This window comes from Giraffa tippelskirchi, chromosome 5 (genome assembly GCF_054371585.1).
Source record: "Giraffa tippelskirchi isolate mGirTip1 chromosome 5, T2T-mGirTip1v1.2.pri, whole genome shotgun sequence".
Classification (NCBI taxonomy): domain Eukaryota; kingdom Metazoa; phylum Chordata; class Mammalia; order Artiodactyla; family Giraffidae; genus Giraffa; species Giraffa tippelskirchi.
In genome coordinates, this window is record NC_137279.1 from 59205974 (window position 1) to 59232811 (window position 26838).

Sequence of the window (26838 nt, forward strand, 5' to 3'; positions counted from 1 at the left end):
TTGTTCGCTGTCATTCCTCATTATGATCTTTGTCATGAGAATGGATTCATGTTGTGCCATTTTCTGTTCTTGTTACAATCTTTGTCACATGAATAAGATATCAAGATGTTAATGCCTGGCATACAGTCTTCTGTGTGTGATGATACTTACAAGACTACACTGACCTTTGCAATATTATGTATTCTGATTGGCTGTTCATTTCGCCTCTTTCCCACAAGTTAATAAGGCTGTAAAAAGGAGAGAACTGAAATAGCCAGCCAGTCAAATTATAGAATATTGAAAAGGTCAGAGCAGTACAGCACAGAGGAAAAAAATTATGGAATATATGGTGCATTAAAATTCTTGTGACAATGATTATAACAAGAATGGGAAAGGGTACCCATTTATGTTATTTCAATCTAGAGAGCCCCATGAGATGATACTCCCGGAATAGCCATCAATTACTCATCTGTGACTCATACATGTGAGAATATCTGTTTACACTGGTTTTTGCTTAAAAACTAATTGTACAGAAAAATATCCTACGATTCAGCAAATAAGAACATTAAAAGTAAGATTTTAGCTTTAGAAATGGGCATCCAGGTTGTTAACATCTTAGTTGGTCTTCATATTCGAAGCTGAAGGAAAAGTTCCTTTCATGTGAGACCTGTGGCACATGTGAGATTTATTTTGATTGCTTCTTCATTTAACACTTTTTCCTTCAAAGTAAAATAGAAAAGTAAGACTGAAAGAATTAACCTTTTGGGAAATCCTTGAGAATGTAGAATGGTCTGAAATAACATCTAGGGTCTTATTTTAGAATGTTGTATGATCTATACATAATATGTTTTTTCCTTGTGATTGCATGATACAGGCCAGTGTGCAAAGAATCCTTCCTTTCCTCTGCATCCTCAGTGGAGAAAGAAAGAGAGAGAACCTTCATTCTGAAATTCTTAAGTTATTGTTCTCATGTGTGTGATATACATACTTTTACATACTTCATGGTTTCATTTATTATAAAATCAAGCAAACAGGAAAAATTTTACTATGATCAAAACCAGAAATATATAGGTGCATTGTGTCCAACTCTTGACGACCCCTTGGAAGATAGTCCTCCAGGCTCATCATCCACGGATTCTCCAGTCAAGGATACTGAAGTGGGTTGCCATGCCCTCCTCCAGGGGATCTTGCTGACCCAGGGATTGAACCCTCGTCTCTTCTGTCTCCTGCACTGGCAGGCGGGTTCTTTACCGCTAGATCCCCCTGGAAAGCCCATATAGATGCATGTATGTCCATAATTATACATTCTCAGTGGAATAACCTGTTATCATTTTTAAACGTCTCTCTTTATTGCTCATAATGCTTTTTGTCTAAAGTCTGTTTTATCTGATATTAGTATAGCCAATTCTCTTATGGTTGTTGTTTCATGATATAGCTTTTCTTCTTCCTTTTTAAAACTTTTTATTCATTTAAAAATTGTTTTTATTCATATTTTAAACTTTCTTATACCATAACTGTACTAGATTTTGTAGTCTGGAAAGACAGTCTGGTTTGCAAGTTAATTTTACACTTTCTAAAGTTGCATTGTTTCACTAATCAACATTTTGCAACCCAAAGCTAGGATCTAAATGCATCATTCATAAGGATGCCAAATGTGGCCTGATAATTTTTTCAAGCAAAGGAAATGAATTTTGATCATTACATTAAGACTACCTTCAACATGGATTAAATAATCCTAAAACCAGTAGTTCTGCATGCTGAAGAAGAATCACCATGTGATTCCCCCTACGCTCTGGTGTTCTCCTTTAGTAGGTCTGGGTTAGAACTCAGGAGTGTGAAGTACTCCCAGGTGATTTTGACATGGGTGAGCTCTGAAACACAGATATAGACAGTCTCATGGTGCAAAGAGTTTAGTGCAATCCCCAGTTAAAGCTGCAGTCCATGGGGTCACAAAGAGTCAGACATGACTTCGTGACTGAACAGCTGGTTAAAGCTCAATGTCACAGACCAGAGCTAAAGAAGGTAGATGAAGGGGACTCCAAGCTCACAGTCCTGGAGAAGGAGTCATGGGAGTTGTGGTTCCAGAACATATAATCTTAACCCGACCAGCACCATCCACTTATACTCACAAATCAGGTCAGTGCTGAGGCCAACCAGACAGGAGTGGTCACCTGTGATAGGAAATGCTTATCATTGTAGCTTTTTCTAGCTTGATTCTTGAGGCTGAACCAACGGGGCTGCATTTTCTAGCCCACTGAAAAAAAGTTCATGCAGTGAAAAATGGTAAAGCACAATCCCTTTAAAAGGATCAGAGGACCTACATTCTTAAGATTTTTCCCTCAAAAGCTGCTGCTGCTGCTGCTAAGTCGCGTCAGTCATGTCCGACTCTGTGCGACCCCATAGACGGCAGCCCACCAGGCTCCACCATCCCTGGGATTCTCCAGGCAAGAATACTGGAGTGGGTTGCCATTTCCTTCTCCAGTGCATGAAAGGGAAAAGTGAAAGCGAAGTCGCTCAGTCGTGTCCGACTCTTAGCGACCCCATGGACTGTAGCCTACCAGGCTCCTCCGTCCATGGGATTTTCCAGGCAAGAGTACTGGAGTGGGGTGCCATTGCCTTCTCCGCCCTCAAAAGCTAAACCCAAATTGGCAAAGTTTATTGGAAGAGAGCAGGGAGAATAAGGTGGAGAAGAGCTAAAATCTCTGGGTCCCGTATTGGTTTTGAATCTGGAGATTTTTGAGCTTCAGTGAGGGTTGAAATCCTGTCATTTACTCCAGGTCTGTGAATTGAGCTTTATGTTAGTGGAGGTGAAAGAACATTCAATTCACTCAGCTGCGTGATTTCCGGAGATGTACAAGTTCTTTTTTGAGCTGAACAAAATGGTTATGTAATTGCATACTTCTCATAATTATTGAGTAATTATATACTTCTTATAATTACTGAGTAATCATTGTTCTATAACTAGGACTTAATGTTACAACTAATTGTATAATTACCATATATTAATGTTATCTGGGAAACTTAGAATAAAGTGATACTTAATATATTTCCCCCTGCCTTGCCATTTTCAATGCTGGCAATATTTTTCATTTTACAGCTAGAAATTTGCTTCAAAGGCGAACAAAATACTAGCGAAAAAAAAACCCTCACCAGTATTATTATCATAGATGTTAACTCATTGAGCTTACAGTTACACCAGGCTTGAAATATATAAAACTCTTGGCTTATTTTCATAATTTTCATTGTTGTCTTGCAATTTGACATCTTATACTACTTTCGAGGAACTAGAGCATTTTCCTGGGTTTCCTAGGATAAGCTGACCTTTTTGAAATTTTAGAACTGGGCATCTGACAATAGCAGCAATTGTTTCAGCTATAAGTGAATATGTTTTTAAGCAACAGGACATTCTGGGAACCTGAGAAGATCTTCAGATGTGAATAATGAAATCTTAGATCAACACTTTGTTCACAAAATAATAAATCTATGTATGTTGATAGCAGCACATGAAATACCTCTCAGCGTACTGATACAGATAGCTCTATTTAGTACTCTGTTATTTAGAACCCAAGAAAATACTCAAATAATACAAGGAGAGAATCCTTAATTACACACTGATTTCAATACTTTTCTTTTTATAATCAGCAGGTGATAACTACACTCTTCTGAATGGCACACAAATCATGCACAGTGGTGAAGAGACCAACCTTTGGGTGCTCATCAATGGATTGATTCCTTTTACGAACTACACAGTACAAGTGAATGTTTCCAATAGCCAAGGCAGCTTGACGAGTGATCCTGTAATGATTTCAATGCCTCCAGGGGGTAAGTCTATGAACAACGTTGGTATCTGAATGTATACAAATGCTCTAGAACTGTCTCCATTGAAAGCCTGTTTATTGTTAGAATTAATTTTTTCAGAACTTAGAGTCTCAGTTGTATTTCTGGTGGTTTTTGTTCTTGCTTTTTTTTATTGAGACCTTTTATTAGTATTATTTTATTAAGATCATTTTCATCTAGCACTGTGTATATGCACACACACACATGTATCTGTATGTATGTGTATGTACACACACATGTCTCTTGCTTTATGCATAGTGAGAATACAGGGAAATTCTTTTTTGCCTGAGACTTCATTTAGATTCAAAATATATATTTTAAATTTGTACTTTGCTTTTCTCATACAAGTGGTTTTCATTCCTGTTTTTTTGAAAAACAAGTTTAGATGTATATATAAACCTCTCATTTGACCAAAAAAGAGAAAAAAGCAGAGTAAGGGTAATAGAATAGGAAAACTCTATTCACACCACTGGAAAAGCATCCTTAAATTCCATGTCCTAATGATTAGAGTTCAGCATCATTTTCACAGGGGAAATGTGACCCAGTCTGGCCATTTTTAACTATTTCTCTGATAAAGATTGACTTAACTTATTCAGAACTATTATGATCTGGATTCAACTCTACCCTTGTTTCAACTGTTTATAGGAACTAATTACTAAGAATAAAACTCTGCCTTAGATTGTTATGTACACTTCTTGAACAGAAAGTACGCGTCAGAAATAGAGCAATTCTTGGTCGAGTGTTTAGAAACATATATTTTTTAAATACCAAAGGAAAGGGAACCCAAGACACCCAATGTCTGCTCATAGCCCAGCTTCAGGAACCAGTGTGTCCTGTACTAAAGGGTGACGTCCTTATCTCCTTAAGAGTGATCTGCAAGGCTGGATAGATCCCTCTGCAGTCATAAAGAGTGTAAGAGCAGCAAAGGTCTCATCGAGGGAAAGTAAGGGTTAATCTACAGTTTGTATGGAACTCTTCTGCCAAGGAAAAATTCATTACCTTCTATGTCATAAAAATTACTCACTATTATGTGCCTTTTATGACATTATAAGAATTAATGAGCAGATATTTACCAAAACACTTGAAACTCTAAATGGCAGAAGCCACATTGTTTAAGAAAAGAATGCTTGAAAGAGACTTTTGGGGCAGATCAACTCAGCTGCATATTTTATGAACAGATAATAAAGAGAAAATTGAATTTAGGTGGGTGCCTGTTTAAGAATTGGGATCAAAACAAAACAAACCTTGGGTATTCCTGTCTTCATTTTTTACTCTAACCCAATGTGCTAGAAGGGATTAAAAAATTGTGATGACTCTATACCCTAGTATGTAATACCCTTTATTCATATTTAGATATTAAAGAGTGATTAGTGCTTTAATGGAGATTTTTCAGTGGTATAGTAACATCTTAACAGAATATGTGAAATATTTGAGTTGCATATTAATTTTCTGGCTTTTACACTGATTTAAATAATTTGTAACTTACAGAAATTTACATTGTATTCATAAAAGTGCATGTGTGCTAAGTCGCTTCAGTTGTCCGCAAGTCTTTGAGACCCTTTGGTGTGTGGGCCACTGGGCTTCTCTGTCCGTAGGATTCTCCAGGCAAGAAAACTGGCGTGGGTTGCCATGCCCTCCTCCAGGGGATCTTCCCATCCCAGGGATCAAACTCACGTCTCTTATGTCTTCTGCATGGCAGGCAGGTTCTTTACCACTAGCACCACCTGGGAAGCCCAGGGGTAAATTTAATTCATTGTTCATATGTTTAGGAATGTATAACCTAATAATTTATAATATATGTGTGATTCAGTTAAACATAGCAAGCTGCCGTTGTTAACTCAATATATACACTGTGTGAATGTATCTGTCAATGGGTTAGTAGAAGAGTTAATATTATGCAAACACAAGGAAACTTAAGTATTGCTTTATGGTGGTACAGTTGGACTGAAGTCAACTGCTGAATCTTATCTTCATTTCCACTCAGTGGATGCATATCCATGTCATTATCATAATGCTCTGGAAGCCAGCATACAATCATTCACTTCATGTACTCGGAAATCCAGAATTGGGAAGGTGGCCCTTCACCAAAAGAGGAAGCAAAGTTTCTTCAAAGACAGACAGTGATTTCCTCAAGTTTATTACAGCCATTAGCACATACTTTTTTATCATTAGATTGTTGTTGATTACAATTAGGAAACTTATAGCTTTGAAATTATCTTTTTTATGACCTTGTGGTAGTTTAAAGGTGATACCTCATTGATTAAATAGGTTTTAGTTCATGCTTCCTTTTACTTAATGATCTGAAAACATATTATCCTGATTTACACATAAAAATCATGCTGAAAAGCATGTGGCATTCGCTAGAATATGTGTGTTTAAGTAGAATTAAATTAGTACTGAGAGTTATTAAAGAAATCTTCCATGCCTTTGTCCAGTGAACTGTGTTTCATACCGAAATGAATAATAAATGAACCGATATACAGAAACGAACCAACTTATAGGCAGAGAAGGTTCTATATGCTATTTACTTTTCCATTATATTTGGATTATTTTCTTTATTGCCATTCCCTTGATTTTAACATTAATCTCTTTTATGGTGATGTTGAATTCCTACTTTCAATGCTGGATTATGTAAGATCTGTGGCCATAGCACCTTAGCTGTTTTCTTCCCAGTGTAGTTGGAAAACAAGAATAGAAAGTTTGGGCAAAGCAGAAATGCTAATTTTTTTTTCTTTATCAAATATTTGCTATCAAATGTGGCTCGGAAAACCTCCTTTACCTCCTTGATCTGGCTAAGTCCTACTCATTTTTAGGGTTTCAACCTGGAAGTCAGTCCATCAAGACGTCATCTTTTACCAAGCAAGGCTGAGATAGGGCCCTTCTGTATCCCCGAGTTCAATCACATAATACTGAAATTGCTTGTCTCATCTGTCATAATCGCTGGTTATAAGAGCCTACACTACAGGGACTGTTTCTTATTCACATTTTTATCTTTAATGCCTAGACCAAACCTGACACATGGTAGGTGCATAATGAATAATTGGTGGGTGAATGAATAAATAAATAAATCAGTCAAGATAGCTTAATTACCAGTTTTAAGTTGCAAGCTTATCATTGCTCAGGCCCACTCAGACCTCCTATTCTACCTGCTCAATCTTTTATTGTAGCCAGCTGTGGAAAATGTGACCTCCTCTGTGTATGCTTGTCCAGTGCAGAGATGCTGTGGCCATGCAGATGTAATTGGGGGCCCAAACTGTGAGAAGAGCAGGAGTATTAGAAGTAAGAAATAGTCTCAAATTGTACTAACTGGTGACTCTGGTTTCTTCCCTATTGTTTACTTAGGTAAACAGAGAGTAATAGACCCTGGTTTACATAGGGATTTGGGAGAGGTAAGGGACCATATCATAAAGAATTTACCCTGGTACATCATCTCTTAGGTATTGGTTATGAAGCATCTTTCTATTTTGTCTAATAAGAAATGTGATTACTGTGCAGTTTTATGTCTGCCGATTATACCTCAACAGGTCTGGGGGAAAATGTTCAACAGTATCTAACTCCGAACCCTTGTTAGTCCTATCAGATCTTCCTTGTTTCATTAATTGTGCTGTTTAATAAAATTAGTCTTATTTAAAAAAAAAAACAACTCTTAATTTGACCACTGAAAATAAAGATACGATTAAACAATATGATAAACACAAGTTATTTTGAAGATGGAAATTAACACAAGTGAGATCATGAGACTAATAACTCAGCACGTAGATGGACAGTGGCAAATCCCAAATAGCATGCATTTTTTGCTTAAAAATTCACTTCAAATATTACTTGGTCAACTGAAGAGTTTGGTGTTTTGCCTTTTTCTTCGACTATGTAGCATACCCTTACCTACTTGTGTAATTAGACTTTTGTATTTCTACAATTACTATATTTTTAAACTGTTTGTAATAACATAATGCTCATATTTATCACTAAGATACTCTTAGAAATGAGGAATATCTTTAATCTGAGCTCTTGAATAGCATTATAGTGCAGGTTCAAGAGTTCTAGGAAAAGAATTAAAAAAAATAAAAACGGACTCCAAATGTTAATCCATAAATATGAAACTTTCTTCTGACCTTTACCCCTTCAAGGTCTGGAGTTACTAATGGGGTTAGGATTTCAACTCTTAATGGGGCTCAGTGCATTAGTGTTTTGTATGCATGGAATTCAGCATTCAGTTTAATAAGTGGTTGACATTGGTGATGTCCCTTAATTTGCTTAAATCTAATTGGCTCTTTTATCAGTCAAACCTGTATGGATTGGCAATTGATCAGGAAGGGTCAGCCATGACTCTGCATGTAGTTAAACGATGGAACCACCAGTTAAAATCACAGTTGCATGATAATAAGCCAAGGAAGAACAAATGAGCTTAGAGGAAGGCAAAGAAGCTTAGAAGTTTTGCAGGATCTTCAAGTTCAGAACAAAGGCATTATAGAGTATATAAATTTTAAATACACTGCATTTTGCCTCCAGACTTAAACCATTTTTTCCAGATGAACTGAAATCTTGTCTGAAACTGTCTTTGTTACATCAAAGAACTGCTCAGAAAGCTAAAAGAGACAGAAGAAGCATAAAAGGGCATAGTTTAAAATGATTAGTGACAAATTCCATACTGACGAGCTGGAAACAGATTTTTTTATGAAAGTTTTGTATTTTTTCCAAAAGAAACAATTTTATTCTATTTATCTTTTTCTGAAGTGTTTTATTGTAACAGTGAAAGGAACTTGGAGCAACCTTCGTTTGTGAACTTAATCCAGTTTTCTCTGACAGTAAATAATCTGTCATTAAAATTGATGAAAATTATAATCTACAAATTTCATAAAAATACTAAGCTGGAGGAATGTATTTCTTTTCCAAAGATTTCCAAAGATATCAGAAAAGCAAATGCTAAAAAACGCAAATTGGTTATGAGTGGTTTTTTTAGAGTTTATTTTAGTTTCTCCCTCCTCATCTTGACCTCCTTCTAATCTAAAATATCCTTGAGAGAAAAGGATTGAAATCTACTTGGAATTAACACTTAAGCACATTGTAAAAGCATAGAGTTTGGAATCCTACAAACTTCAATTTGATTCCCTTTTTTTTACTCATAGGCTAAATGACTAGAAATGAATCCATGGACCTCTCTGAACTTCAGTTTGTTCATCTGTTAAACTGGCAGAATGATGATAACCATTTGACTGGGTAGCCTTTCCCTTCTCCAGGGAATCTTCCCAACCCAGGGATCGAATCCAGGTCTTCCACATTGCAGGCGGATTCTTTACCAGCTGAGCCACAAGGGAAGCCCAAGAATACTGGAGTGAGTAGCCTATCCCTTCTCCAGCAGATCTTCCCAACCCAGAAAACTAACCTGGGCCTCCTGCATTACAGGCAGATTCTTTACTAACTGCCCTGGTGGCTGAGACAGTAAAGCATCTGCCTGCAATGTGGGAGACCCAGGTCCCATCCCTGGGTTGGGAAGATCCCCTGGAGAAGGAAATAGCAACCCACTCTAGTACTGTTGCCTGGAAAATTCCATGGACGGAGGGGCCTGGTAGGCTATAGTCCATGGGGTTGCAAAGAGTTGGACACGACTGAGCAACTTCACTTTCTTTCTTTCTTTTTCTTTATCAACTAAGCTATCAGGGAAGCCAGAGGACTGAGCAACACAGTTTATGTTGCATGTTTAGCACAGTGTCTGTCTTCACAAATATTTGGTACTTACTATTTTATCTTCCTACTGAGATTCTTTTTTGGCCTCTTGCAATATTGTGATTTAAAATAAGAGATGTATACATGATCTTGGTCCCTGTTTCTGGCAGGAGCTCCAGAAACCTTTGAAATTTCCTAAGCAGAGCTATAAAAGGTGTTTTTTACTATGTTAATGAGATGACTTTTGGAAAGCACCCAAGGATGGAGGTGGAGGGGGACAGGTTACTGAAGGAGCCAAACAGGTGATCAGAAGGTTGAAACTCTGATCCCACCCACCCCTGACCTCCTAGGAGGCGAGAGGGACTTGAGGTTGAGTTCAGTTCCAAATGGCCAATGATTTCATCATTCCAGTCTCTGTAATGAAGCCTCCATAAAGACCCAAAAGGATGGAGTTCCAGGTTGGTGAACACATGGGTATTGTGGAAAGCGATGAGTTCAGCATGCTCTAGCCACTCCCCACATACCTTGCCCCATGTATCTCTTCCATTTGGCTATTTCAAGTTGTATCCTTTGTAAGAAACCAGTAATCTGGTGAGTAAATGGGTTTCCAGAGTTCTGTGAGCCACTGTAGCAAATTAACAGAAACTGTAAAGGGGATGGTGGTGATGCCAAAAGCTCATCTTCCTGAACACCAGTTCTGAATCAAATCTCAGAGCTAGAGTTTTGGGTGAAATAGAGAAGTTCAGTTTTATTGCTTTGCCAGTCAAAGAGGGTCACAATGCCTCAAGAAAGCTGTATGTCGCCCTCTCCTCCCACCCCAGAAAAGATGATGAGAAGTTATAGAGTAATTGTTCAAAGAGGGCGTGATCAGCTTGTGGACATTTTTCTGACAGGTTGGTGGTGAAATAAGTAGGAGTCAGCATCACCAACCTTCAGGCCTAACTGGTCTGGAGTCTGCATGCTTGTGGGCAGTATACCATCATTAATCATTAACTTCTTTCACTGTGAGTGGGTTTCAGTATCTGCAGATTAGCTCAATGATATTATTGTGTATATCCCTTGAGGGAGAACTAGGACCTTGCCCCAAGACTGCTCTTGACTATTTGTCTCTCCCTGGTCTCACATTCCCTCCTTTCCCTAATTAACAACTGCTAGAATATGCCCATTGAAACTCAGGGAAGGTCATGGAGGCTGAATGATAGCTATTTCCTATAATAGAAGAAGTGGAGGATACAGAAAGGCTTTGTGCCCAGGAGCCCATGGGGCTTTGCTTGGTATCACCTGGAACTGCTACTTTATAGCCAGTCAGTCTCAAGTACTAGAGAAGGAAATGGCAACCCACTCCAGTACTCTTGCCTGGAAAATTCCATAGGTGGAGGAGCCTGGTAGGCTGCAGTCCATGGGGTCGCAAAGAGTCAGACACGACTAAGTGACTTCACTTTCTTCTTTTCTATAGTTCCTTTTGGAGAAGGATATGGCAACCCACTCCAGTGTTCTTGCCTGGAGAATCCCACGGACAGAGGGGCCTGGTGGGCTACAGTATATGGGGTTGCAGAGAGTTGGACACAACTAAGCAACTAACACACACACACACACAGTCTGAAGTACTGGCGAAGGCAATGGCAACCCACTCCAGTACTCTTGCATGGAGAATCCAGTGGCCGGAGGAGCCTGGTAGGCTACAGTCCTTGGAGTCGAGAAGAGTCGGACATGACTGAGCGAGTTCACTTTCACTTTTCACTTTCGTGCATTGGAGAAGGAAATGGCAACCCACTCCAGTGTTCTTGCCTGAAGAATCCCAGGGATGGAGGAGCCTGGTGGGCTGCTGTTTCTGGGGTTGCACAGCATCGAACACGACTGAAGTGACTTAGCAGCAGCAGTAGTCTGAAGTACAGGTAACAACCTTGACTTGCCACTGACATCTTGACTTGAAGGGGATCTTTGGAACCTCCAGTTTGTACCAAGCCATTGGAAACTTCCATTAGGTCAGAAGCACAGGTGACAACCTAGACTTGTGAACAGCATCAGATGTGGCAGGGAGGGGAGCTGGAAATGAGCAGTCTTGTGGAATCTGAGGCTCTCTCCAGGTTGACAGTGTCAGAATTCGTTAATTGCAGGATGTTGAGCTAGTGTCCAGAGCTTGGTTTAGTAGCATGGAGGAACCACCCCCAACAAATACTTTGGATTTTGGTGTGCAAAACCTTTTACCTCTGAAGGCTGGACAGTGCCCTAGAGAGAGGACAAGTGAGGATCAGAGTCTTTTACACATGCTAGAGAAACTAGGGTAATTTTGCCCTGCTCTTTTCTATCCCTTCCTACTTTTAGCCCTCAGAATGACATAAGTGATATAAATATGGCCAGGCCAGTAGCCTTGCTCTGGGGCAGTTTTGATGTGAATTGGATGATGAGACAGGAAGGATGAGAAGTGGTTTTCCTTTTGAAAGGAAATATCTCCCTCTATGACCTCTAGATCATAATTTTCAAATGATTTTTACATCAAACTCTCATTGGTTATCTTGGGATTTCAACAGGCAGAAAAGCAGCACATTTTTTCTTGATGGATTTCTCTTCAGTATTCATGGTGAGCCACTTATTATACATAATTTTTGGATTATTTTTTCATTTCTATTATATGTACATTTTTATTCATAAATAAATGCTTTTGTAACTTCATTAATGCTAGCCAAGAGAGAAGAATTTGAATGTTTTTGGTGATTTTTTTAAGCTTTTCCAAATTTGCCTTAACTATATCTTTTTTAAAAAGTGAAGTCTTGGAATTGAAAGTTTATTTCATTTTTCACTAAATAGGAAAGCACAGTAATTGTTCAGGCAATACACTTTTGAGTAACCAAGACAAATCGTGCTGTTTAAAATGTAATACATAATTTTTGCCCAATATTATTGCCCAAAGAATACCGTTGCCCACTGATTTCTCACAGATCAAACTGCTGAATTAATTTTCTTTTAGATTTTATTTAATTTTTCAAAGATGTTGATCTTATTTATTTAGTTATTTTATTAGCTGTGCTGTCTTTATTGCTGCATGGGCTTTTCTCTAGTTGCAGTGAGCAGGGGCTACTCTCTAGGTTGCGGTGTTCAGGCTTCTCACTGCAGTGGCTTCTCTTATTGCAGAGCATGGGCTCTAAGTCATGTGAGCTTCTGTATCTGGGGCATATGGGCTCATAGTTGTGGCTCCCAGGCTGTAGAGCACAGACTCAGTAGTGCAGTCCGTGGGCTTAGTTGCTCTGTGGCATGTGGGATCTTCCCAGATCAGGGATTGAACCCATGTCTCCTATGTTGGTAGGCAGATGCTTTACCACTGAGCTACTAGGGAATCCCTCTTTTAAAATTTAAAAGACTGAGCTTTTCTTTCAGTTATGTATTACTGTGTACTCAAACCACCTCAAAACTTAGCAATTTAATACAGACACTCTTTATTATTTCTCATGCTCGGAGAGGTTGTTAGGTTGGGAAGATACAACTAAGTCTACTGGTGGCCGCAAAACTTGATCTTTGGACTAGACTATCCATCTTGGGGTGTGTGTGTGTGTGTGTGTGTGTGTGTGTGTGTGTGTGTGTGTGTGTGTGTGTGTGTGTGTGTGTGTGTGTGTGTGTGTTCAGTGGTGTCCATCTTTTTTCAACCCTATGGATTACAGCCCACCAGGCTCCTCTGTTCATGGACTAGACTATCCATCTTGGGGTGTGTGTGTGTGTGTGTGTGTGTGTGTGTGTGTGTGTGTGTTCAGTGGTGTCCATCTTTTTTCAACCCTATGGATTACAGCCCACCAGGCTCCTCTGTTCATGGAATTTTCCAGGCAAGAATATCAGAGTGGGTTGCTATTTACTACTCCAGGGGATCTTGCTGACCCAGGGATAAAATCTATGTCTCTTGCATCTCCTATGTCTCCTGCATTGACAGGTAGATTCTTTACCACAGTGCCACCTGGGTAGTCCCCATCTTGGTATGTTACAGAGTAAATGGAAATTTTTCATTAACATTGCAAGTCAGTTGAAAGTAGGTAGATCAAAAGAGTCCCTATTAATACTGTACACCAGAAGGAAAGGAAATGCTTTACAGGAAGCAGAATGATGACCTGCCCTGGAAGCAACTTGCTCTCTTAAGAGTTGCTGGACAGTGCTATCACATCCTTCTCTTAGGTTAAGTGTCACAATAGCTTTGCCTGTAAACAAAAGAAAGGAAAAATAAATCATTGATTATAGCCCTTCAGTTGATTAAGAAGTGAGTCTGAGAGTTGTGGTATGAATTGTTCAGTAAACTTAATTTTCTCCTTCAGTTTCTAAAAGAAAGAACTGAATTTTCTTTCTTTTTTTTTTCTCATCTCACTCGAAAACCACCTAAGAGATGTGGGTTGTAGGTAGTGTGGGGACCAACCATAGGGCAAGTGATATCATTTTTATGACAGGTTGCCTAAGGGAATTAAGAGCAATTAGAAGCTCAAAAAGCAGAGATAGGTTAAAAAAAAAAAAAGAGCTGCAGATTCAAACTTCATTTTATCTTACACTTTTCTGTAGCTGTAGCAATGAGAGGGCTTCCTTGGTAGCTCAGCTGGTAAAGAATCTGCCTGCAATGCAGGAGACACAGTTCAATTCCTGGGTTGGGAAGATCCCCTGGAGAAGGGATAGGCTACCTACTCCAGTATGTTTGGGCTTCCCTGTTGGCTCCAATGGTAAAGAATCTGCCTGCAATGTGGGAGACCTGGGTTCGATCCCTGGGTTGGGAAGATCCCCTGAGGAGGGTATGACAACCCACTCCAGTACTCTTGCCTGGAAAATCTCCATGGACAGAGGAGTCTAGCGAGCTACAGTCCATGGGGTTGCAAAGAGTCGGACATTACTAAGCACAGCACAGCAATGAGAACTATAAAGTATTGCTAAGTCTTTTAAAATCCATTCAGTACAATGTCAAGATGCTATGCTAATAATCCCCCCAAATGTAAAAGTTTGCTTGTAGTGTGAAAATATCAGCTTGTATTTTCCATATTTCATCTTCTCTGAACCCACTTTGAATTATTTGCAAGATGTAAGTTGAAACTTCAAGGTGCAAGTGGCCATGAGGTCCTTAAAAATGGAAAGAATGCACAGGATCCAAATTTTTAAAAAAGTAAGCCATAGATTAGGAATTGAAATAAATCAAAGGCTCAGATGGTATATTAGGCTATTCAGAGAGTAGCTGCCTTTTATGATGTAAAAGTCACAATGAAGATATAGGATTGTGGGGCATTATATTCTTTACAACAAGAGTATTCTACTGTATAAACACACTGTCTTTACCTTCATATTAAAAGCAACGCGATTTGTGTTACATCCAGTTCATATGAATCTTTAGAATAGCTATACAGAATGTTTTACTCCTGTGTATGTCTTCCAAATGTGCTGCTCTTTTTCCCCTGGAAAAATCAACCCATTCAGAGTACTAAGGTAGACAAATTCAATGAAGTATTTAAATTCATAATAAGTAGCGTACTTTTGGAAACACCTACCAGGGCCATTTAGTTGAACCTGTGCTTTCTCCGAAGTATGTTATGAGAATAAAACCAAAGCATTTGTAACTGTCTTGAACAGCTCTCAAATCCTTTTATGAAAAACCTTACCTTTACCTTCTTAAAATTGATAGTTTATTTACCCTGCTCTGGGTGTGTGCATGTGTGTGTGTGTGTGTGTGTGTGTGTGTGTGTGTTTGTAAAATTACATAAGCCAAAGAGAAGGATGCTTTTCTATTTTATAACTTGTAGGATTTTTCTCACTTTCCATATTCACCATCTAGACAATGAACTTCCTGCTTATAAAAACTCTTTAGAAACGGACTAACTTCTGAGCAAGGGAGAAGATGGAGGGAACTTTGCAGTGTGCTTACTGTGGACTCAACAAGCCTCCAGCGAAGGGCTGCCAGCCTCCCACATTTGCATACTCTCATGTGGTTAGTATAGAAATACACAGGCCCCAAAACACAATTAAGTGCAATCTTTAGAGCATCCTGGGGCAAGAGAGACACACATGAAAAAAATTAATCATACTTCTACTTTACCAGAGTAGAGGGATGGGAAATATTATCCCTTTAAGTTCCATTGATATTGAAAAATCCCACTTTAAAAAAGAATAAGTACAATTCCCTTTTCTGTTTTTTTATCTTGGAATAAAGATTTATCTATAACTTTAAGGTTAAAAAAAATCATGTCTGTCTGACTGGCTCTGCAGTTTGAAAGCAACTTGAAGTTTCATTTGAATTCTTATAGTGCCCTGAAGAAATTTTTGCTTTATTTTTTAAAAAATAACATCTTATTCTTTCTCCTTTGTTGTCATAGACAGACTCTATGTCTGTCTTGCATAAAATTCTATGAGCATTTACCTATCTGCATAAATACTTTTACAAAAGTAAAATAAGTCCTCTATGTACCTTAGTCACTTAAGGATTGTATTTCCAATCTTTTTCCAGTAAGAACTTCAAGAAGATCCCTACTGTAGCTCTATAAAGATATCTAGATCATCCTGAGTCTAAAGGTTCTCTGAAAAGTTAATGGAGGGACTTCTCTGGTGGTCCAGTAGATAAGAATCTGCCTGTCAATGGAGGGGACACAGGTTCAATCCTTGGTCCAGAAAGATCCCACATGCTGTGGAGCAGCTAAATCCCACGTGCCACAACTACAGAGCCCACATGCCTAGAGCTCACGCTCTGCAACAAGAGAGGCCACCACAATGAGATGACCGTGCCCCGCAACTAGAGAGTAGCCCCCCCTTGCTGCTACTAGGGAAAGCCCATGCAGTAACAAAAACTGAACGCAACCACAAATAAATGAATAATTTTTTAAAAAACTTAATGGAGAATACATCATGATAACAGTGGGTAAATAGCCACTATGATATTCATGATTATGAATTAATCGGGCTAAATGAAAGCAGATATATGAGGGTGTCTCGTGTACCCCCACCTTGGGTTGTTGGAATGCATCCCTAGATTTGAAAACCACTGAGCTAGATCATCTTTAAAATACCTTTAGATAGAAAACAGGACATGATCTTATCTATGGCTCTCTGCCACACTCTCACTGGGGCACAGAATTATTGAGTGAAAATAGGTGGAAGAGGCCCCTACACTCGAGTTTTTGACTCTAGAAACTCCAAAGCCAAGGGCCTTTCCAATGGATGGGAGCTGTCTTGTTGCTGGCAGTCTCCCTGAGTCGGGCAGGAAGAGATACCACAGATGCTCAGTCTACTTGTGGCACAAAATCAACAGGTGTGGTGTTTTGTGACCTGAGGTGCATTAAGCGCCTGTATCCCATGAAGACACTGTGGCTGAATATCCTCGGCTCTTCAGTACCTTCACAGAACATCTGTTGGAAGGAAGCCTGTGTAAATATAGCCTGAGTCTCCTCCGTCTGGGGGATTTTCTTTAAAGAGTGTCTAGTGTGAACCATGAACTTCGAGATATGCAAGCTGTATTTAGAAAAGGCAGAGGAACCAGAGATCAAGTTGCCAGCATCTGTTGGATCATAGAAAAAGCAAGAGAGTTCCAGAAAAACATCTACTTCTGCTTTATTGACTATACCAAAGCCTTTGACTGTGTGGATCACAACAAACTGTGGAAAATTCTTCAAGAGATAGGAATACAAGACCACCTGACGTGCCTCCTGAGAAATCTGTATGCAAGTCAAGAAGCAACAGTTAGTACTGGACATGGAACAACAGACTAGTTCCAAATCGGGAAAGGAGTACATCAAGGCTGTATATTGTCACCCTGCTTATTTAACTTATATGCAGAGTACATCATTCAAAATGTCAGGCTGGATGAAGCACAAGCTGGTATCAAAATTTCTGAAAGAAATATCAATAACCTCAGATATGCAGATGACACCACCCTTATGGCAGAAAGTGAAGAAGAACTAAAGAGCCTCTTGATGAAAGTGAAAGAGGAGAGTGAAAAAACTGGCTTAAAACTCAACATTCAGAAAACAAAGATCATGGCATCTGGTCCCATCACTTCATGACAAGTAGATGGGGAAACAATGGAAACAGTGGCAGACTTTATTTTCTTGGGCTCCAAAATCACTGCAGATGGTGACAGCAGCCATGAAATTAAGACTCTTTCTCCTTGGAAGAAAAGCTATGACCACCCTAGACAGCATATTAAAAAGCAGAGACATTACTTTGCCAACAAAGGCCCATCTAGTCAAAGCTATGGTTTTTCCAGTAGTCATGGATGGATGTAAGAGTTGGACTATAAAGAAAGCTGAGCGCCAAAGAATTTATGCTTTTGAATTGTGGTGTGGAGAAGACTCTTGAGAGTCTCTTGGACTGCAAGGAGATCAAACCAGTCAATCCTAAAGGAAATCAGTCCTAAATGTTCATTGGAAGGACGGATGATGAAGCTGAAACTCCAATACTTTGGATACCTGATGTGAAGAACTGACTCATTGGAAAACACCTTGATGCTGGGAAAGATTGAAAGTGGGAGGAGAAGGGAATGACAGAGGATGAGATGGTTGGATGGCATCACCGACTTAATGGACATGAGTTTGAGTAAACTCCCTGAGTTGTTGATTGACAGGGAAACCTGGTGTGCTGCAGTCCATGGGGTTGCAAAGAGTCAGAAACGACTGAGCAACTGAACTGAGTGGCTACACCTCCTCTGTGGGATTCTTAAATGTTTCCTCAAGTCAATGACATCCTTATCTCAGAAGCCAGGGTTTGCTGGCTCTTTAGATCTTATACTTAAATGATTTTTCCTTCTAAGAGTTCCACAAAGTTGAACTTCTAAGAGCTTCTAAGAGCTCCACAAAGTTGGCTGAAGTTGTTTTCCATGTGTCTAGAGAACAATTAAGATCATGTCACCTTTTATTTGATAAAAGTCATTTTCTTTGCTGTAGGGACTACTCAGATAGTACTTTATAGGTGCAGGTGTTGTTTTACATATATTAACTCATTTATTTCTCAAAAACTGTATGAGGAAAGGACTACTGTTATCCCTATTTACACATGAGGAAGTTGAAGGAAAGAGATGGTCTTGCAACTAGTTCCATAGTGTCAGAGAACTAGTAGATAAATGACAGGGAACATATTCAAACCTAGAGACTGGCTACCGAAACCTGATTCTGAGCCACTGCATTCTGTTAATTTGAAACATCTTTCACTGACCACTCTTATCCTTTCTTGGTTGAGGTAGCACAAACTCCCAGACTCCAGTAGTCAACAGTATTCTGAAGATATGGCTTGGTCTACAGTGATGCCAAATACAATTTCAGCAGTCTCATTTGGTTGAAATATCAGGTATTCAAAACTTGTTGCCAGTAAACTAAAGAGTTATTCTCAGCTTCGAGACACACACTCTTAAAGTTTATAGTCTAATGAGAAAATTCCGTTAAAACAGATATGTTTATAGCCTTACAATGAAGCACTCAGCAGAAGCGATATTACAAAGGTGAACAGGTAGAGAGCTTTCTTTCTCAGTGTGTGTGTGTAAACACTTACTTTCCCATCAAGTATTTTGGCCAAATTCTCTCATACTCCCCCATGAATTTATATCTAATATAAACTCTAGTTAGCAGAAGAGAATGTTAAAGTAACCTCATATTAATCCATTTAGGAGAAAAGACTCACTTAAATTTTCTGAAAAACAAAGCAAAACTTTTTCTCAGTTTTTAGCTTTCAAGTGACATGAGTCATAATGTATACTTCTTTCCCTGGTTTATAATAGAAAATTTAATTTTTCATATTTGAATTGCTGTTGCAGAGACTTTTGTGCAGAACTTGTGCAGATACATCTACCCTAAACATTAGTGTGGAAAAGTAGTATCATTATTGCTAATTACTAAGTGGTCCTCTCTTTGGACCCATATTAAAGTTGAATTTCTTGTATTAATGCCCTCTATATATCAAGGGAAAGGATCGTCTTATTATGCAGAACTTGCATTCTTGTAAAGAGAGTCTTAATTTATCTAATAATGTTAATATGTTAATTTTGGAGGAAATTTTTAAACTCATTGAAAGACATTAAGAATATCCATATTTGTTCAAAAAAAAAAAAAGGGTGAAGAATCTTTATCTCTCCTCACAAACACAATTTTTCAGGAGCAGATTAAAAGTACATCAATCAAATGAGGACACTTAATCCCACATGAAAAATTGGAGAACCCAGGAGTGTGAACAGCATGAGCATTTAGGGGACTCGTTCCCTGGCACGGCCGCAGGAAGGAGCTTGTGTCTTCTTGGCCATCAGAAAGGAAGAACACTTTCCTCATGAAAGTCTGAGGTTGAAGGTATATCCACAAGAAAAGACTTGAATCTCATTCACATTTGACTTTCTAATCAAGGAAGCATGTGTCTTAAACTACGCATTTGTTAAGCACACCGACTGCAGGTCTGTCAAACTATGTGACTTTGAACTTGACCACCACCCGCCTTCCCCAGTGTTTTCATTTATTGATCACGTGACCCCCAGAAAATTTATCTCTTCCCTAGGTCTCCATTTGCTCATCTGAAGAGTTTTGTCATCATGTAACCATCCTCAGGGGATTTTTGGTTAAGGGAGAAAGGATGTGTGTGTGTGTGCCCTGGGCAGATCAGCTGGTATAGACTATTTGTTAAAAGAATGGAAATTGTAATGCATAAAGAGCACAAAATATACATAAACTATTACTAATTGGTTTGAAAATTAAACCAGCCCCAAACATTGAAATGTTGATTTTCCTTGATGATTCCAACCATTGCCTCTGAAAGCTGCATGGAAGGAAACAGCAGACTGGTTATGGTATATTCAATTATAAGTGAGGACTAATTTGAGGATCAAAGATGCTCCCTGGGAGATATCACTCCACTGGTAGGAGAGGCATTAGCTGTCTCCCTCTGTCTCATGTATTTGTACTCTGTTTCTTGGAAATATCCTTCCCCACAGTTTTGGAATCTTGATGTTTAATTTAACACAAAGGTCTTTGAGACACACAGTGGGGGGTTGTTACTGGTATTTCTGGCACTGAAGAAATTGAAATGTACATGTTTTTTCTCCTGTATCAAAGACAGACAAGAATCTAAACTGACATTTTATATCAAATGAATTATGAACTGTGTACTTTGTACCTAAGGGAACAACAACTAAATTAGAGTTTAAGATTAAAAAGAGAGAGAGAGACAAAAATAGGTTTTTAATAAAACATACAGTAATTTCTGCTATTCTCTCTGATGGTGATATGGCTGAACATAGTCCTTATAGTAGAACAACTGAATGGATGCCAGCTCTTCTGAAATCTCTAAGATTTAAATATATGGGAGAAATTTTCTCAGAATAGCTTAACTTTAGGACCAGTGAAGCATTATTGATAATCTGAACTTAATTTTTACCTTTTTGTCAATCTTTCTTGCTTAGAAAAAAAAATAATATTTGCCAATTTTTACCTCCTGAGAAAATATGAGATTAGATGTTACTTGAGGAACACATAAACTATACACAGGATAAGAATGGTATGATAAAAGTTCCATATTCTATATCTCCACTGTTTATATGTGACTCCTACATACATAAATGGGCTTCCCTGGTGGCTCAGATGGTAAAGAAAATGCCTGCAGTGCAGAAGACCTGGGTTTGTTCCCTGGGTCGGGAAGATGCCCTGGAGAAAGAAATGGCAACCCACTCCAGTATTCCTGCCTGGAGAATTCCATGGGCAGAGGAGCCCCGAGGGCTAGAGTCCATGGGGTCAGAAAGAGTCAGACATGACTGAGGGATTAACATACATACACGTATACAGGCTCTCAAGCAAATTACCCTCATGATTAAGATCATGGATTTTAAAATCAATCAGAATGAGCTAAAATTAAGAAATTAAGTTATCAATCATACATATTTTGCCTCTTTCTTTTCTTTCCATAAAGTGGGAGAAATGGTAGTAAGTACCTCATGAGATTGACACTGAGGAAATTATGTATGATAAATGAATGCAAAGAATGTAGCACAGTGCTGGTCACATAGTAATTGTGTATTACTTTGCAAAGGTATAGCCTCCCAACATATGTGACAAGATTGGATAGCAACAGACTAGCATCTCACTTTTTAATGGCTACTGATTTCTGAAGTACAGGAAGCATTTGGATTAAATTTTTAAGATAAAGGAAGGTTCTGTCATGTTTATGCAATATACTCAATAATCATTTTTGAAATTACTAATTGAAGATCCTTGGGAATTGGGGGTGATCTATGCTTTCTTCTTCCCGGCAAAGCTATGTTTTGATTACCATGCTAGTCCTCAAAAGCAGATATTGTAATTTGTGCTACATACACATTAAAGTAAGGTTATTAATATTAATACATTTATTTTCTACTTCTGAATTCCCCAGGTACATAAACCTAAAACTGACAAAATTCCTTGGTATTAATTCCATATACTTCTGATACCAGTGCTACACAATTAGTACTTGTGTGGCTAAATTGGGCTTCCCTGATGGCTCAGACAGTCAAGAATCCACTTACAATGCAGGAGACCTGGTTTCGACCCCTGGGTTGGGAAGATTCCCCTGGCGGAGGGCATGGCAACCCACTCCAGTATTCTTGCCTGGAGAATCCCCATGGACAGAGGAGCCTGGCTGGCTAACTCATGGGGTCGCAAAGAGTTGGACACGGCTGAGTGACTAAGTAAAGCACAGCACAGTGACTAAATTACTTGAAACAAATAATTCACTGATAGTCTGGTTACAGATTTTTTTCTCATAAAGTAAATTACATAGTTATTAATCATGATTTTGGTCAAATGAGCATCATTCTATTATTTCAAATTCTGGGTTCTAATTCTACTATTTAAGAGCTGAAACCTGTTCTTAGATCTCTTTAAGCATTTTTTATTCCTCTGATGACTATTGTTTTATTTTCACTAGTAGTGAATGACAAATTAATGACTTATTCAGGCAAGGGATACCAATATATAATCTGAGTGTCTTAAGGCGAGATATAATTATTGCTGCTGCTGCTGCTGCTAAGTCGCTTCAGTCGTGTCCGACTCTGTGTGACCCCATAGACGGCAGCCCACCAGGCTCTACCATCCCTGGGATTCTCCAGGCAAGAATACTGGAGTGGGTTGCCATTTCCTTCTTCAGCGCATGAACGGGAAAAGTGAAAGTGAAGTTGCTAAGTCATGTCCGACTCTTAGCAACTACATGGACTGTAGCCTACCAGGCTCCTCCGCCCATGGGATTTTCCAGGCAAGAGTACTGGAGCGGGGTGCCATTGCCTTCTCCGAGATATGATTATTACTTGAGTAATTAATCAACATGAATATTAGATCCAATTCCATTGTTAAGATGACTTTTATAACCAATCCTCTCTGGTTCTTTGATCATTAAATGAATAAAATTTTGTCAGTTAATCAGAGATTCCTTTATTTCTTGGTTCTTGATTCTATCCCACAAGAACAAGTAGGTTCAGTAGTACCATAAGAAAGAGTCTGATTCTTAAATATAGTAGTTTAACTACATAAGTTTTCTCTATGTTTGTTCTACTATGGTTCTTAGACACTCAATAAAGGAACATTTGGTGCACCTTTTCTAAAGAGAGTGGCTTTGACCTAGCTTGAATGTACTCATTGCTAAATTTCTTATTAACCTTGCTAAGTGTATCTAATTTAATTTTATAAAAGGGAACTTTTTTTGAGAGTTATTTAAAATAAAGTGAGTAATATTTTAACTAAGAATAAGATAGACTTAGTCCACTAATATTTCTGTGTATACTTTAAATTATTTTTCCATTTGAAGATATACTCTACATTAATGGGCTCAAATAATCAGATTCTCAAGGAAAAAGAACTTAATCTATGCTGCCTGGAAACTAATTTGGGTGAATATCATGGTATTCAAAATAATAGAAAGACTAGGAAATACTATTAGGAATACTAAGATGAATTCAAATGTCAAAAGCAAAGGTTTAAATAGAGTGTCTGAATCTAGGATATCTGTGCAAGGAGAAAGAAATGCTCTGGTTGGTAGCTTGAGAAGTAACACAACAAAAAAATCTTCTGGACATTATGACCAACTTTAGGGTCCCTAATTAGTCTGACAAAGTGGCAGTTCCACTCCTACCAGAACAAATAATGTGTCTAATAAAATTTAAAATCCATGTTTTTCTCTGAACACAATGAACTACAGCATTCCTAGCTTTAGAGTATTTCAAAATCAGCAGAGGATAACTTCTGTCTGTCTGATGTTTCTTGGTTCACAAATTCACTGAAACTGTCTTGCAGAGTAATTTTAGGCCACTCTTCGGTCTTAAGCACAAAGGGAAATGAAGGTAGAGGTATGTTGCTTTGGTCCTATGGATGCTAATGTGAAGTGGAATCTTCCATTTCTCAAAATGGTCAAAGCAATTAGTATTCAGTGGAGTCTTTTTATTCTGGTGCCCTTGCCTCACCCCTGCCACCCCTTTCTGTATTATTCTTATTATAAACTGTAGCTGGGAGTATTTCTGCTTCCTTTCCATTCCAATTAAAGCATTCTTAGTGAACATGAGGTTAGTTTTTCATTTCATAAAGAACGATAACTAGAGCCAGGGTGAAATCTGCCAATTGGGTTTTGTATTACTTTTGAGAAATATTTGCACCAATTTTGACTGAGGTAGTCTTATACCGATAAAATGTTCTGATGGGGTTTTAGGTCTCCCTCAGAAATGTAGGTCCAAATGAGTCAGTGAGAGACCAAAGGTAAATGTTATATCACCTTTGGGTTTTATTCAACAATGTACTCCATTATTTTGTCCCTGGGTTGAGAAGTAAATGATATACTTTTTAGCAAAAGTTTTCTTTTATGCACGTGCTTTTTAGTCAGGGCTTTTGTCCTAAAAACTTCTCTATAACCCCAGTGACAACCTTGAGAAAATGTCATCATTTCTTTAACTTAGATCCATAAAACCTGCAGCCCTTGCTAAGCATCTTGTTTTGCTATTTTTCTCTGGAGACCTTTCTGAGAGCTTTCAGAGCCAAAGTTGCCTTGACAAGAAAGAAAAATTTTTTAAAAATCTGGGAATCTGAGACAGACTAAAAAAAGACTCTTTTTCCAAATCTCTACCCCTAAATAAGCATCCTCAAGATTAGAATGGCATAATTATTTTTTAAATAAATAAGCTTCAAAAATGTCTTCATTTAAAACCTCCTAGCTATAAGATTTCTCACTGTGCAAAGCAGTGTCCACACTCAGAGCTGGTTATTTGGATGCCTGGGGACAGATGGGGAAGAGGCAGGGAAAGGAGGCAAAACCCTCTCTGTGCCTGTGAGGAGGGGAAAGGTTCTGGCTTAGTCACTTCAAAAGGCATTGCTTAAAGTAATAGAGTGTGGGTTTTGGAGACAGGTTGCTAGATTCAAATGGCAGTTTAACCACTTATTAGCTGTATGCTCTTGTGCAAGTGGCTTATCTGCTATGGTCTGAATGTTTGTGGCTTCCCCAAATTTGTATGTTGAAACATTATGCCCAATGTGATGGTATTAGGAGGTGGGACCTTGGAAGATCATAAAGGTGAGGACTCAAAAACGAGATCATATCCTTGTAAAAGAGGTCTAAAAGAGCCCCTCTGCCCCCTTCCACCATGTGAAGACACAGCAAGAAGGCACTATCCATGAACCAATAAGTGGGTTCTCAGGAGGCTGCATGGTAAACAAGAAAAAGGATAGAGTTTTAAACCAAAATACCCACGTGTGAGTCCCAGCTTGGCACTTAGAGCAATCACAAGGAAGTGTAAAAACATTATAATACTCACACCTTTTAATTCATGGTCTGTCTATAAGGTCAAATGAATGCAGTGCGTGTTAAACACTCCTCCCCAATAGACTCATTTCAGAAAAATCTTAGACAGTCATTCTGACCTGAAATGTAGTATTCAGGCTTGCCATCCCTCTTTCTCCCTCTACACCCCCACCTCTGTTATTGTATGCATTCATTTTCTACCAGCTTCTGCCTTGCTTTCTGTGCTCAAGCCACAATGCCTTCAAGGCTCAGGCCCAGCTTGCCCTTGTCTTGGGGCTGCCTGAGATGTGTGTCCCCAAGTTATTTGCAAATCCCTGCTCAAATACAGTCTCCCCCACCATTGTACCTAAAATGTCAGCTTTTTCCCCCCCTCCTCCCTCGTCACTCCCAATCCCTTATATTAGAAATATTTCTTGGTTACTAAAATGTTTTCACCACATACACACACAAAAGATAACTGTGAGGTGATGGGTGTGTTAATTAACTCGTTTATGATAATCACTTCAAAATGTATACATCTATGAAATCATGACATTGTTACACTTTAAATATACATAGTTTTACTTGCCAATTATACCTTGATGAAGCTGGGGGAAGGAAAAGAACTACTCCTAAAAAGTGGGGGGAAAATAGAATCATTTCTTTTTTTGTGCCTTTTGTCTCTCTCTCCTTAATAAAACTGTTTTAACTTATTTAACTTAATGTATTTCTAGAGCATAGGATACTGCCTGGCTTTTAAGTAGACACTTGTCAATTATTTCTTTATATAAATGATATGTATTTGCTTCCCTGGTATCTCAGATGGTAAAGAATCCACTTGCAATGAAGGAGACATGGGTTTGATTCCTGGGTCAGGAAGATCTCTGGAGAAGGAAATGGCAACCCACCCCAATATTCTTGCCTAGGAAATCCCATAGACAGAATAGCCTGGAAGGTTACAGCCCATGGGGTTGCAAAGAGTCGGACATGACTGAGAAACTAATACTTTTTTTTCATGTCCTATCTTATATAATAACTATATAAAATAATGTTAAATTTATATATATTTATATATAATTATAATAATGATAATTATATAATAATATTATACAGTATATTGCAGAACAATAATAAATGTCTATTTTAATATGCATTTACATATATTTAACTACATACTAATGTTTCTAATACTACATACTTATACTATTATGTATTATATATACATAGTCATACCTAAATATACACATATATGAAATATCCACTCTGTTGGAGATACTGGGAAATGAATCATTCATACCTTACTATAGGAGTAAATAAACACAATTTTCTGGAAAGCAGCTTGTCAGCTTATATCTGAAATGGTAGTGCCATTCATCCCTATTGACACAATAATTCTGAAAAGCAAAACTAAAGGTGCATATATTAGGATACTTGGAATATTATTTATAATATCAAAAATGATATCATTCTACATCAATACCAGCTTTAAGTGAATGTTCTACATTTGTAGAAATATTACATGCAGTTATTTTGAAAAGTTATGTTACTAAAACTATTTAATGGCATAGAAATTTTCACTACATATTATAAAGCAAAGTTTTAGAAATTTTCACTATATATTATAAAAGCAAAGTTTACAAAATAACATATTAGAAA

General features: G+C 38.2%; 1 protein-coding gene across 1 annotated transcript in view; it reads left to right on the top strand.

Moving 5' to 3' along the window:
- Positions 1 to 26838, top strand: part of USH2A (usherin) — a 901466-nt gene that overhangs the window by 553172 nt on the left and 321456 nt on the right. The window contains exon 37 of the mRNA XM_081491700.1: positions 3622 to 3801. Within this exon, the coding sequence (XP_081347826.1) occupies positions 3622 to 3801 (180 nt within the window). The remainder of the gene's footprint in view (positions 1 to 3621; positions 3802 to 26838) is intronic.